Source organism: Penicillium angulare (genome assembly GCF_028827245.1).
Source record: "Penicillium angulare strain IBT 27051 chromosome Unknown utg000012l_segment0_segment0, whole genome shotgun sequence".
NCBI lineage: Eukaryota > Fungi > Ascomycota > Eurotiomycetes > Eurotiales > Aspergillaceae > Penicillium > Penicillium angulare.
Window position 1 is genome coordinate 375052 of NW_026623171.1, and position 14891 is coordinate 389942.

At 46.5% G+C, this 14891-nt stretch overlaps 4 protein-coding genes across 4 annotated transcripts; 1 reads left to right on the forward strand and 3 right to left on the reverse strand.

The window, feature by feature from the left end:
• Positions 1–86: 86 nt before the first annotated feature.
• N7478_012775 (uncharacterized protein) lies at positions 87–2681 on the reverse strand (the record flags this gene model as incomplete). The annotated part of the gene is made up of 2 exons (XM_056928985.1): positions 87–2377; positions 2432–2681. 2 exons carry the CDS (start codon positions 2679–2681, stop codon positions 87–89), a joined length of 2541 nt encoding a protein of 846 aa, XP_056772347.1.
• Positions 2682–4935: 2254 nt separating this feature from the next.
• Positions 4936–6195, reverse strand: N7478_012776 (uncharacterized protein; the record flags this gene model as incomplete). Its single annotated transcript, XM_056928986.1, has 1 exon — positions 4936–6195. One exon carries the CDS (start codon positions 6193–6195, stop codon positions 4936–4938), a length of 1260 nt encoding a protein of 419 aa, XP_056772348.1.
• Positions 6196–6660: 465 nt separating this feature from the next.
• On the reverse strand, positions 6661–8546 carry N7478_012777 (glycerol kinase; the record flags this gene model as incomplete). The annotated part of the gene is made up of 4 exons (XM_056928987.1): positions 6661–7038; positions 7106–7272; positions 7332–8350; positions 8413–8546. 4 exons carry the CDS (start codon positions 8544–8546, stop codon positions 6661–6663), a joined length of 1698 nt encoding a protein of 565 aa, XP_056772349.1.
• A 2384-nt stretch (positions 8547–10930) lies between these two features.
• On the forward strand, positions 10931–13156 carry N7478_012778 (molybdopterin cofactor biosynthetic protein; the record flags this gene model as incomplete). Its single annotated transcript, XM_056928988.1, has 2 exons — positions 10931–12225; positions 12562–13156. The coding sequence occupies 2 exons, from the start codon at positions 10931–10933 to the stop codon at positions 13154–13156; spliced, it is 1890 nt and encodes a 629-aa protein (XP_056772350.1).
• Between the last annotated feature and the right edge of the window lie 1735 nt (positions 13157–14891).

Sequence of the window (14891 nt, forward strand, 5' to 3'; positions counted from 1 at the left end):
TGTCTTAAAGTTAAGAGCGAATCGACATGTGTCTTGAACTCTATTGTTCAAAGGAAGATCGTCTGTTGTCATCTGAAGGAATAGTGTTAACCAAATTCCTTGTTTTTATTATAAATACATACCTTGAGAGAGTTTTCGAGTTTCAACATTGACGTTACGCCCTTGGCTAAGCTTTTTGACAAACTAAGAGCCTCGAGCCAATGGAGGTAGTCCTGGCGCAAGAATTTGCCGACTAAACCGCTATCCTGGAGGTCTTCTTTTGCGTTCTTGATAGGACAGCATTCTTGAAAATGATCTATCCAAAAAATACACGGGTAACGCATTGCGCCAAGCGGATCAATATCTGGCTGTTGAACCCGGCCAACGGGAAACCCGGGCATCACTAAGCTATAAATATCGCGCCGCAGCGTTTTGGATATGGATTGTAAGCACCTTGAGAAAATAGAATAGTGCATCTGTTTTATTCCCTCGGGAGATTTAATATGGCCTGCTTCTCGGAGGAGGAAGTCTTTGGCTGACTGATGCACCAAGGAGATTGTGCCATTTCGAAGGGTCAGGAATGAACCGCAATTTCCCACAATCTCTGTCAGAGCCTCAGTATCGTCCGCAATCCCTCCAGGTAATTCGATGCAAGACGCAAGTTCTTCAAGAGTTATAGGACGAAAGACGGTAGCTGTCACAGAGAGCAGAGACTTACAAAGCTCTGCATCATCCGTTTCACCGACATTGTCTAACATTCGCTTGTAAAGCTCATCAAGACCTGGCGGGATATCTTTCAATTTCCCAGATACATTCCTGTCTGCGACCTTGGCGAGTCTCTGACAAACCAATGCTACCCAGAGGAAAGTACCTTGTGAATTCAATTCCAGGTGACGATGAATAGCCTCTCGAGTCTCAGGCTTATAACCATTCCTCTCGGCCAATTCGTTGACCTTGTGACAGATGAACAAGTCCACTGCAGCCGACAGAGTATCTCTGTTCAACTCAAGACATAGATTTGAAGTCGAGGTTCTTTTCAGGTCTTTCTTGATATTTGGCCAATTTCGGCTGGAAACGATCCATTTGACGCGTGAATAAGCCGAGGATTTCCGGACAAGGAAATCAAGAAGTTGGTCCAAGCCCGCAACGCATTCGTCAAGTGCATCAACAATCAGATAAGTACTTTCCAGATGTGGATCATCCAGGATATTGGTGAGTACTCTACATAACTCCACCCATGCAGTCTCGCCTTCGAATCGACCGCCGTGGATATGGGTGATAAGGGAAGGTTGCTGTTTTACAAGCATGAATATCAGTCCCCGCAAGACTGCCGAAGCGTTGTTGATGCGGATGTTGGTGGCTTGGCAGAAAAAATATGAGATATTCGTATTATGCACGGCCAGCTTAGGTAGCTTAGATAACTCATCAATGATACCGCAGAGTAACATTGTCTTGCCTTTTCCAGGATCACCTGCGATTAACAGAAGCTGGCCCGATTTTGCATCCCGCCATCTCTGAAAATCGACATGATCGAGCACCCAACAATATGCGTCTCTGAGTAGGCCGCCTTTGTCTCCTTCGATGCGAGTTTTGTCAAGACTAGGATCAGTGATTTGGAGAATGTTTAGCCATTGTCGGAAGTCAACGTCAGACGAGCGTTGCTCAGCCCTCCGAGATATACTAACAAGCTCCTGAAGATCAGCATTCACGGCCTGCCGCCATGTTTCCGCTTCCTTAGCCAGTCTTTTTAGCTGCTCTAAGCTTGTACTGGACAAAACAGTATCGAACTGCTGGGCAAGGCTTGCCTCTTTCTCTTTGAGGTGGACTAGTTGATCGTTCCAGCCGTCATAGTCGATGACACTTCTGAAGTAGTTTTTGGTCGAATTGCGATAGAACCTCAAAACACTCCGTACCTGAAATTCAATGATGAGTTTATATAGGTCAATGATACGGGTGGTCAAGTCCGTCCTTAAATCGGGTCTCATATCCTCTGGTAAAAGAAGTGATTCCATTTCAGCGTAATAGCTCATCTGTGATGTGACATACGCAAATCCCTGACGGTTAGCCTCATCAACAGCGGCTGGGCTTTTCAAGAGCGGAAGGACCAGCGAGATACCGGCCATCACCGCTGGTGCATAAGGCACGTCTTTTATCGCATCTTTGATATAGGTTTGGGCCCAATCCACTGCCTCGCCAAACTGACCCACCCCGTCTTGCAGACGAATCTCATGTCCTAGAATAGTAACCTTGGCCTTCTTATTGTCCATATACTGCAAGCCTGACTCGGCGATCTCTTTCAGTGTCTCTCGGCGCGCGGCCGTGTCATGCTGGGGGATCCGATTCTCGACATCGCCGGCGTCCTTTTCCCATGTGGGTACCGATAGAGAGGTTACTTCACCTGTATATTGCTATTAGCTCTAGAAAGGTATGAATTCACTATGATAGCTGCTACCTTGAATAGGCACTCGAGATAGAAGATCTTCATACACAGATAGTAACCTGCACGTTTCCTCTTCCTCTTTGAGCAAATCGTATGCTCTATCCCAGAGAGAGACCAAATTGATTCCATCATCATCGATATTCACCTCCGTTTGGGTTGAATTTGGTGGAATAGCAGTCTGTTGGTCAGCCACCTCTGTAGTATTGGTGTCGACATTGGTCGGCCCTGCTTGGGGTGTCTTTTTAGAGGGATTAGAAATCATAGGAGTAGAGCCCGTAGCTGTTTGGTTTGGGATTGAAGACGTAGAATTCGATACTGAAGCCGTCAAAGCGAAACAGACGTGATCAGCTCGCTAATAGTAATATCATTTTGTTGTACTACCATACCTGCCGGTTTCACAGATATATTTTCATTTGGCTCTGTTTCCTTCCCCGACTGCTTCTTAAAGATCCGTTTAAAAAAAACCGCCATAGCTACTGGATGCACCTCGCCGCATATTCAGAGGCGTCTAACATGAATAAAGCAGACTGCTGCGTGGGGTCTAAGGGTATTCAGGGGTTCGACTGTTGGTATTTTGCTTTAAGAAGATTCGGCGATGGTCGAGGTATACTCATGCAATACTGTATTGAAGTGTTACTCAGAGTGGACCGGCCCGTTCGTGAAAGTTGTCTTCTAGATAAGATTTACCCCGGGTTGGGTAACAACTCTAAAGTTAGTTGTTTCGGGTTGCAATGAGGGGCGATTAGACGATGATCACATGACATGGAAAGTTATGGAATCTCTTGAACGATGGAAATCTAGCTTCTGTGCGCAGATTCCGGTGTTGAACTGATAGTGCAGGATTAATAATCGAAGACAACTGAAGCCCTGACCTAGGCGTATGGATATATCTCAAATTATATAGATACTTGAAGAAATGCGCTTATATATATTTTATATCACAAGATCTGTTGATCTCCACCCAGAATATAGGTGGCTTCTGGCATCGTCGCCGGAAAGATTGTCGGCCCGACCCGGCCAAAACTATGGCTCATGCCACGTAATTTGCTTAACGTCAATTTTTTTGGTCTGCAAATGGATCTCCTTATATGCTGACTTGTTGATATGGTGGCGGCTAATCCGAATCCTCCTTATCCCGCCCCTCCCGGCCAGCGGTTAGAGACAGCGATGATTAACTACGTAGTTAAGGCTGCTTGAGATCGCGGGGAGACGGGTCACAGGAATGATGGCACCTCGGATTTACTGTCGGTCCGCACAATGCATCCGCTAGACTTGTGGTCGAGGCACCAGCAGAGGGCAGCCGCTCCTCATTATGCGAAGTAAAATGGCACCCAATTTGAAGCCGCCACAGCTCGAGCTGATCCACCATATGATCCAGAGTAAATCGCTAACAACATCTTAGATGGCCCGTGTCGCAGGTTGTAGCAAACAGTCTATAATTCGTATTCGGTCCAACCTACAGGTGTTCGGAAACGTGAGAGCCCCCCGAAATAGCACTGGACGCCCGCGAAGCATTACACCGTCCATACTAGAAGCTCTCTATGAACATCTTATGGAGAAGCCGACTTTATACCAAGACGAGATAGCTCTTTTTCTCTGGGACGAATTTGGGAAATATATAACGATCCAAAGCATCAGCCGGGCACTTGCTTCTGTAGGGTAGTCTAAGAAAGCTGCTCGACAAATTGCAAAGGAACAAAATGCGGATTTACGCGATTTCTATATCCATAACTTGTCGTGCTTTCGGTTGTACCACTTAGTCTTTATGGATAAGTCCAGCTGCGATAAAAGGGCTGGATTCCGACGAACAGGCTGGTCTCCATTAGGTATGATACCGGTCTATATATCCAAATTTCATCGGGATAAACGTTATTAGATTCTTCCTACATACGCTCAGGATAGGATAGTCCTGCGACGGGTTTTCCAAGGGTCTACAGATACTGAAGCTTTCGAAGATTTTATTAAAGAACTCCTTCAATACTATAACAAATAGCCAGAACCAAAATCTGTTCTTGTAATAGATAACACCTCTTTTCATCGCACCGAGAGGATCCAGCAGATATGCTCAGATTCAGGTGTAAAGCTGGTATATCTCCCACCTTATTCGCCAGATTTAAATCCTATTGAAGAGTTCTTCTCTAAGCTAAAGCAATTCATCAAACGAAAATAGAACGAGTACGAAGTAAATCCAAATCAAGGTTTTGATAAGTTTCTCAAATGGTGTGTTGATGTTATTAGCTTAAAGGTTTCAAGTGCGGAAGGGCATTTCCAAAACACAGGTCTGATAATTGACAAACTCTAATATCTTACTTAGTCATAAAGGCCTATCTCAACTATATTAAGATACATAAAGAACAAATAGCACACTATAAACCAATACACGAATTAAACATTACCCTTGTTCATATAACCATCATATTCTTGGCCCAGAACCTAATGTCTTTAACGAAGCGCCGAGCAATACCCCACTTGACGCCTCGCTTCGTGAAGTAATCTGGGCTTTTATCTTTATCAATCTACGACAGATCTAGTCCATCGTCTAGAGCTACCTCGCACACCTTTCTGACCTCAGCTTTTAATATCTTATCACTCAACCGTGACTGCTGCCAAGTACCATATTCCTTTACGGCAACGTCCAGAAGTCCGGAAATATGCAGGACAGGTAGGTCTGCTAAGGGAGACATAGTACTGTTTTCCGGAGGCAACGACGTATATAACGCGGTTGCTTGTGGCGTTTGTGGTGGAAGGACGTTTGTAATAGTAATAGGGGGACAGCTTGTCTCAGAGGCAGTACGATTGTGAGACCTAGGCCTTTCAAGCCGCTGCCTCTCCGCTCTATAGATTTGTTCGCGAATCATACCCGGGACATCTTCATGTGATTGTAAAACCCCACCACTCTGCACGTATTTCACCAGATTCTCTAGTTGATCCCGGTATAGTTTGTAGTGCTTCTTCCCATAAGGATCCTGCCAACAGTGGGGGCCAAATTCACAAGATCCAGGGCAGCGTATTAGAGCATATACCGCTTTCCAAGCGGGGGGTTCTCCGGAAATTTCTTCCTCAACACAGAGTTGTTCGTCCCGTTCTCGAAGCATGTGCTGAGTAGCGGATGAAGATCCTCTTTTATCGGTCGTCCTGCGACCAGCAGTCGAACTCTGGCTATCTATGTAATTGAAAGAAATGACGAGTCTCAGTTTCTTGCCAGTAAGAAACAAGTCTCCCCAATCAGTCAGCTGTTTCTCTATAGAGGCCCAATCAATATTGGTTCCATCAAAACTCAGAGGAATACCCCTTTGTCGTGTGGCAGATACGACAACAGAGGTGTCGTCTGTTTGAACTTTCCGATGAGAATACTTTCGCATGATGAGTTCTTTTAGCTTTGGCTCTAGAAAGAGTCTCCAGTAAAAACGAGGGGCTAGAACCAGGTCTTGTTCTGTATTTTTTGCCACTGTTCTATTATTCAGAGTGACTTTCCACTCAATCAAATAGTGTATACAGGTCGGTGGATCTTCATCATATGTCCGACCTTCTTCCCAATCACTAAACTGGAGTAGTGGAAGGGTATTCTTGGGCAAAGAAGTTTGTTGCGGAGGGGCGTAATCAATGGAGGGTGCGGGGTCAACGTTGGAATAGCCTATGTCGGATAGAGAGGCTGGCGAACGGCAGAAATTACCGGGCGTTGGTGCATATTGGGATGCGTCGTCCCACAGATCAACCGTTGGATTTTGTTGAAAGCCATATTCATCATCATGGCCAATGGAATGATCGAGCCTCATGTTTCTGGGCTTACTATAACGACAGACTTTATTGTTAGTGATTCGTTAAGGCCTACGTCATCGGCTGCCAAAAGGATGCTGTTTGCCAGGATGCTGTTTGCCAGGATGCTGTTTGCCCGCAAACAACAGAACCCTGCCCAAGCAGTAGTTCGCCGATGTTCTCGCCCGTAGAGATATTCCCCAAGCCGAAGAAACACCCCTAACGAGGCGGCGTCTGGCAACGAGAATACAACAGGCTGAGAAGGAATTTTGGAAAACTGAAGGCACCTAGGGACTGTTTTGCGGGTCAACTTCCATGAGATTCTATGCAATTCTCTTACACATTGCGTAAATTTACTAGCACCGTACGATACCATACAAGCAGCATTTTACAGCGGCCCTCAATTTACTGCGACTAGCCCAATAAATGATCTGCGCTAAGGGCTTGGCAGTGGGGCCAGAATAGAGTGATTGAGTGTGTATCGGTCAAGCCGATTTCGAGAATGGCTGTATGTTAACGGTCTTGTTAGGAGGAAAACTCTCCAACCTGACATTCGGTGCTTCGTTAGTCTCTTTTCCATCAGCTTTGCCGGGGATGATTGTTTCTTTCGACTTGTCCTGATTAGTACTAATCCACCCCTTGCTCATTCGTACTGCCTTCTCCCATTCTTCAAATTTGTTTGCGCTATCCTCACGTGTAATTTGAGGATCGAAGACTGCTCCACCACTTCGATTTATATCTCGCAGCTCTGCAAAGTTTCGCCAGATACCCACCGCAAGGCCTGCAGCGATAGCTGCCCCCAAAGCAGTGGTTTCGCGCATTTTGGGACGGTAGACGGGTATAGATATCAAGTCCGATTGGATCTGGTTTGTATACAATGATTATCATGCCCTTTGAAGATTCATCATTCCCCCCTCTAAACTCTCTTACCTGCATGGCTAAATCGGAATTGCTCATGCCCCCATCAACAGCAAGCTCGGAAAGAGCTTTCCCACTGTCCTTTGCCATTGCCTCGAGAATTGCTTTGGTTTGAAAGCAAGTTGCCTCCAGAGTTGCGCGGGCGATGTGGCCTTTTTGAGTATACTGAGTGATACCAACTGAAGATCGAGTTAGTTTAACACTGTCGGTGAACAAACAATAGATTTCATCAACTTACAAATAGTTCCCTTCGCATCATCAATCCAGTAGGGCGCAAAGAGTCCACTGAAAGCCGTGACAAAGACGCATCCCCCGTTATCATCCACCGAAAGAGCAAGTTCATTGATTTTCTCGGGACTTTGGGAGAAATTCAAATTGTTTTGAAGGAACTTTATTCCAGCCCCCGCCACGGCAACGCTTCCTTCAAGTGCATACACGGCCTTACTACCAAAGTTGTAGGCAACTGTTGCTAGAAGACCATGCTTTGAAATGACGGGCTTGTCGCCAACATTGTACAATAAGAAGCATCCTGTCCCATATGTGTTTTTAGCCATGCCGGGTGAAAATCCTTTCTGCCCAACGAGTGCAGATGACTGATCACCCAAACAACCCATGATAGGAACACCAGCAAGGGCACCAGAGGCAATCGCACCATACGCATGTGTGTCAGAGGAGGGAACAATAGTGGGAAGATGAACTTTTCCTTTTATTCCGAAAAAGTCCAGTAGCGTCTCGTCATACTGCAAGGATTCCAAGTTTACAAACATGGTCCGTGATGCGTTTGTCGAATCTGAGACAAAGACGTTGGCGTGTACACCGCCGTTCAAACGATATACGAGCCATGAGTCTACCGTTCCAAAAGCAAGGGTACCCCGATCGTACGCATCTCGCACTTTTGGAACGTGCGCGATCATCCACAGAAGTTTTGTCGCAGACGAGTATGTCGATAACGGCAGGCCGCATATTGATCGGATGTTAGAAGCTCCCGGCTTCTGTTTTAACCCGTTCACGATCGACTGGGAACGTGTATCGGTCCAGACTATTGCATTATAGAGGGGCTCCCCCGTCTCGTGGTCCCAGACGATAGTAGTTTCTCGTTGGTTCGTTATTCCGATCGCTTGTATACCTGTGCGGGCGTAGCCGTCGTTTTCGAACTTTTGGACTGTTTTTTCAATGCACTCCTCCACGGAGGAGATCAGTTCAAGTGGATCATGTTCATGCCACCTATCTTGGAGAAAACTTGTGGTCAGTCCCCGCCTAGTCAAATTATGGGTTGAGCATCGAGGGCCTCTGTGTGCTAATCTCCGTGTTCTGCTCACCCTGGATTGGGATATATTTGACTGAATTCGACTTGTTGTGATGCGATGGGTTCGCCTTCTCGATCGAAAATCAAGAACCTGGTGCTGGTTGTGCCTTGATCGATAGAACCCACAAAAGTCGCTGAAGATTGCATGGCTTGGATACGTGAAAGGCCAAGTGTGTTTGTTAAAGGGAACCAAGTAGCCAGGCGCAAGCAAGTATAGTGAGGCGTGTTCTAGTCCGTTGGGTCCACTGGGCGCAGAATAGCATGGACTAGAATCGCATCATCAAACCCGCCGTCTGAAATCGGAGGAAAGGAAGAACAGAGCCTACCGAGTGAAATAATCATAATCTCCTGTGGTGACACAGCCTATGCGCAGTCTGCGACATTTGATTCGAACTCAGTGTGGGGGTAAGACTACTGGGTTTGCAAACTTGAAAAGGATTGGTGGAATTACAAGAACCAGGAGGCAGGATCAGTGCTACGGACCAGGGGAAGGAACCTTTAGAAAGATTTGAGGCTTGAGCGGCGGGGAAAGTCTGCTCTACCAGTGGTAAAAGTCTCTTAGGTAGGTAAAAGGTGAGTATTATGGAGTACCTCCAGGACTAGGATAGGTATGCACCTACATAGGTCACTGCAGCTCGAGTGGGACAGCAAGGAGAATTGAAGGCTAGTAGCAGGCTCGAAAATTTTAGGCCTAGATATAGAAAGAAACATTTGAATGTTGCAATGCAAGGTTGCATAGATAACTCTGGCAAAGCAACTGAGTGCCTGGTAAAGGCGGTCATGATATTGGGATAGCTGGAGGAGAGCCGGTTTGAAGGAAATTCTCCGCCACGGCCTAAGGCGCGACATACTTTTCGCCATTTGCCTTGGACATTCCAGTTTTTCTCCTCCTCGACAGTGAACCCTGCAATGAAAGAAGCGAAACAATTCAGTACGTCATAATTGTCTGCCACACATACAGTTCCTGTAGGGAAAGTGGCCGCTTGATGGCACGCTAATCTATGGAATACGTAGACTATCATCATGATGGAAGACAACCTCTAGACCGCTTGAAGGCTATTTAACGAGCATTTCGATGGCCTGCTCGATGAATCTCGTCTTTGGCTTCACACCGTACATGCTATGGCAGAAGATGATGACATCAAATTTCTCGTGGGGGTGATTTTCACAGGCATCGATACTAGCTCTCTTGCTGTGGAGAGAGAATGACATTCTATGGATTTCAGGCAGGCACTGCAGGCCAGGAAGTGGTGAATCCAGCTCAGGGGTAGGGTCTAGCCTTTTTTGTTACACTTGCTGCAAACAAGTGGTTCGGCTCAAACGCAGCATACTTCCCAACCTTTTCTCGCAGGTGGCCCGGTAGATCGCCTAGCACGCTTTTCGGACCAGGGCCTATTTCTACTACCGAGATACGGTCACGCGAGTTGAAGAGAGACGTGATGAGAAAAGATAGATGCGGGATGATGAAATCTTTGTAAGTCTCCCACTCTGAGCCTTGCAGCAAAGATATCCAAACCAGAACTGTATTGCTCGTCTGAAATTGGCTTTTTTTGGAAAGAGTCCGATATCCCGACCTGCTTGAGAACCGTGGCCAAATGATCGAGAGTAGTCATATCATAATATTTGGAATTCTTCTTACCATTCAAGTTGGGAGGATTTGGGAAAATATGTTGCAGCTGGAAGGGGGCACGCAGTAAAAAGAGGGCACCCCGGACCAGCCATAGCGTGCCAACAATCGTGCCTCATGCATACCATGCTGGCACTCCATACATTTTTCGATGTGTGCCATGAGAAGGAATCATTACGGGACGCTTATCGTGTCTCTTGTTCATTGGTGTTTGCGTTTAGGATATACGTAAAAAAGGTAAGCTGGACAGTATCTGCGTCCGTAACGCTGAGTATGAGGATGCCACGAATCTAAGCAGTACTTCTTTTTCATAATTACGTCTTCTATGTAGATAGATTAGCGGGCAAACGGGCAGGGAACTGAGCTGCATACGCTTTGGCTCCGGTCATCAACACATATATACCAAAACCGAGTCATTTTTTGGGCAAAAAAAGACACGTTAGAACACGTTGATCCATCCCGTTTTTTTTCTGCCAGTGGACTACAAGAAAATGCGGGGGACTCAACGGACGACTCGGCTGCGTTAACGAGGTTCCAGGGCCAGTATTTAATTGCAGTGGAGCCCGTGTCAAATTGACTCCACTTTCGATTACCTATCAGCAGAGAGGTAACTATTGGTACGGACAACTGGAACCCGATCTGTACAGATAGAGGAACCAGGCCGGAGCCCACCGAAAGATCATTTGAACGTGACCAACATGCGTGACTAAGCGCTTCTCCTCGTATCCAAATGATCCAAGATGGCAAGTCCCCAAGATAACCAGGCATGTCCATGCGATAAGACTCTCTCATTCCACGCTGGCTCTTTCCCCCCTCCCCTCTATCCTCTTACTCTCTCTTTTAATAATTTTCCTCTTCTCGAAATGTCCTCTTTCTCTGCAATCCGTTGACAAGCTACGCACTCATGATCTCTCGAGGATCCTTCTTATGCCCCATTCGGCGAGGGCTTCGTACGCCTCCGCGGTGCCGCAGCACCAGCTCCATTGCCCCACCCTCACCACCCACACCACCCACAAGACCACCCACGAGCGAAATACCTCAACATCCCATTGCAGCTTCCTCGAGAATCGGTGATTTGAAATCCGCAAAACCCTTCTCTGAATTTCTCACCGATTCTTTCAACCGCCAGCATGACTACCTACGAATCAGTATCTCCGAACGCTGCAATCTCCGCTGTTTATACTGCATGCCAGAAGAAGGGGTGGAATTATCTCCACAATCCCACCTGTTAACATCCCCGGAAATCCTGTACTTGTCGTCTCTCTTTGTTTCCCAGGGCGTTACAAAGATCCGGTTGACAGGCGGAGAACCAACCGTCCGCAAGGACATAATTCCGTTGATGCAGCAAATTGGCCAGCTGCGACAGCACGGCCTCCGCGAGATTTGTCTCACAACAAATGGAATATCCTTGCACCGAAAGCTTGAGCCCATGGTCGAAGCAGGGCTAACGGGTGTAAATCTAAGCCTCGATACCCTGGACCCATTTCAATTCCAAATCATGACACGGCGCAAAGGGTTCGAGGCCGTGATGAGAAGCATTGAGCGGATACTGGATATGAACAAAGCCGGAGCGGGGATTAAGCTGAAAATCAACTGCGTCGTAATGCGCGGTATGAATGATCGTGAAATTGTCCCATTTGTGGAGCTTGGTCGTGAGAAGCCTGTCGAGGTGCGCTTCATTGAATATATGCCATTTGACGGTAATAAGTGGAATAAGAAAAAAATGCTGCCCTACCAAGAAATGTTGGCTATCATTCGGGAGAAATATCCTGCGCTGGAAAAAGTGACGGACCACAAGAATGATACCAGCAAGACATACCGTGTGCCTGGTTTCGAGGGCCGCGTTGGGTTTATCACGAGCATGACGCATAACTTTTGTGGAACTTGCAATCGGTTGCGTATCACAGGTGATGGCAATTTGAAGGTTTGTCTCTTTGGGAATTCCGAGGTTTCACTGCGGGATATCATCCGGAGGGAGAACGGTGGGAATCCAATTGATGAGGAGGCATTGCAGAATCTTCGACTTTTGGAAACAGTACAGAGTGCAGCTCATCTCAGTGATCAAGGTGTTTTGACACATGAAAGGGAGCGGGAAATTCTGAATATCATTGGAATGGCTGTTAAGCGCAAAAAGGCAAAGCATGCTGGCATTGGCCAGCTTGAAAATATGAAAAACCGACCTATGATTCTTATCGGTGGGTAGGCCATATCTCTCTTTTTCCTCTTTTTTTTTAACGACTGCGATGATTGAATGACTTTGTACACCTTGACCATGACTCTGGCGCGGGTAAGCCAAGTTTCATGGGACTGTTATGTCAATATAAATTCATATTGTTTATGTATCCAAGTTCATATTCTGAGATAGCTCAGGTCATTTGTTTGAATCCTGTGCTGATAGTTGAAAATAGATAGTCAAATATTTCCATCCGGACCATTTTCCAACTCAAGGCCAAAGTACCCCAGTATTCCCACGCATCTACTGGGCCTTTCCCCGTCCAGGATACATAGTCGACTTTACAGTACTGGACGCCCTAGCACCGAAGACAAAGAATACACACCACAGAAATCTCAAAAGCCCAACCCTCGCTCTCTTCCAAACATATCTGATTCCGAACTTCCGCACCTCACCCCCAACCAAACAGTTCACATGACGAAGATCACCGAAAAGCCCGAAACGAAGAGACTAGCAACTGCAGCCTGTATAGTCTCCTTCTCCAAAATAAAGCCATGGGAGCTTCTGCGACACGGACAGGGGTCCCACAAGGGCGACGTATTCAGCATTGCTCGAATTGCAGGCATTATGGCGGCTAAGCGCACTCCAGACATTGTCCCCCTATGTCACCCAGGGATTGGCATTACCGGGGCGGAGGTTAGTGTTGAGCTGATCGACCCTCGATCTACTAGCGGTTATGAATGTGGCGCGATGGAAATCGTTGCCACTGTCAGCTGCTTTGGTCGAACGGGAGTCGAAATGGAGGCCATGAGTGCCACTATGGGCTCGGCATTGACAGTCTATGATATGCTCAAGGCAGTAGATAAAGGCATGATCATTGGGGATGTACGATTGATAGAAAAGCAAGGTGGAAAAAGTGGCCACTGGGTGCGCGAGTCACCAGGTGAAGTTGCATGAACGGGAATTTACAGTTGTTTTGTCCAGGACTATACTATTCAATAAAAAAGAATAATGCTATACGTTCCAGCATTTCGGTGTTACTGACAGGATGTGGTTGGTAAAATGACTGATGCAACAACTCATGTTCAACAGTAGCATGGGTCTAAAGATGTGATTAATTGAAGTCGTTTAGAAAGTAGAGCACATGATCCTTGAAGTAACCCAGCGTCGTGAACTACAAAGAGAGCTGACTATAGCCCTGGGGGGAGACACAGACACAGAGACGTAGACGTGGAACGAGAAGACAAAGCTCCGTAGATACTGTATGTGTCAGAAGAAAAGAAAGAGGGATAATTTGAAACGCAGAGACATGTATGTGAGGTCCATCACTTGGATATATCCTCAACGCCTCCAGACAGGCGAGAATCCAGTCCCGATTCGCTCGATACCTCTGTTTTCGAAAAAAAAAAAAAAAGGCCTAATATCTTGAGCACTTGCCGCAATTGATAGCCTTCCTAAAAGGTGGAGAAGTCTATGTTCCGTTAATTTTGTAGGGTAGGGGCCATGCAGATTTCGTGTTCTATTTCACTAGCAGAACAGTAGGGTTAACGGCGTTCGAAGAGTCTCGCGGGTTGACAACCCGGTCATAAACGGATATTTGTCCAAAGACAGCTGTGGAAACTTCGTTTTCGGTTTGATCTGCTCCTATTTTTCGCATGTGGTACTTGTTTTTATTATGGCTGGGCTGTCCAGTACCCTCCTTTTCTAGGAACCGGGGCAGTGTTTCCCAGACCGATTCTGTCAATTGCCTGACCAGTTAGCTGAAACTCGAAATATTTGGAGAAGAGGGGTACTTATAAAAAAAAGGGGGGGGGGCCGTCTCCCCTGCCTCGACAGAGGAAACGGCGGTTCACCGGTATACAATAATCCAGGGGCTCATAAACTCATAACAATCGATGCCCGGCATTCAGGAGCCCGTCAAAAGTCTCTATAACAAGAAGCTTGAACAACCATTGCTTGTCAATTATTTATCGTCATTGGAAATAAAGATCAAACTGGAGACATCACGCCAAAATATGAATCAGACAAGCCAAAGCTTTGATCTTCTCATTCAAAAGAAGTCCTGTTCCATAGACTGGATGTGACGAAAGTTTAAAATCATCCAGAACAAAAAAAATCAAAGCAAGCGATATGGTTTCACGGCCACTAGTCAGAACACAATTGATTGCCCCTGAGATATGGTGGACTGGAAGGGTTGAGTAGAGAGGGACCGAGGGAAGAGTGTCGACCAGATGAACAAGGCTCACAACGTCCACGACCCCGGCACAGTCGAATATCATCGCGATTGGGTATAGCATAGTACGACAGGTCAAATTGGCGGCTCACGGAATTCCCGCTACTTCGTAGTAACGAAGCTAGCAAAGTCTCGGGTCATGAAGCGAGTGTCTTGTGTGTAGTTCAGAAACCTCAAGGACAAGTTTTTGTTTCCTCTCCAATGCAGGAGGGCATTCAATAGAACGAACAAAGAACATCCGAAAAAATCGCACTGAATAAGAATGAATCAAGTTCATTATTGGAGTAGTCGACACCCATCAATCGTTTGCAAGCTAACTCGCAAAGGGATGGCTAACATGGGCGGTCTGGACCTTTGAAAAAGTTGAATCGGTGACTAGTGTCGAGATTCAAGGCAGGCAGTGGCCCAAGGCCAAAGAATAAAACGGAGGTAGAAAGCAGGGGCTAGATACCCAGGTAT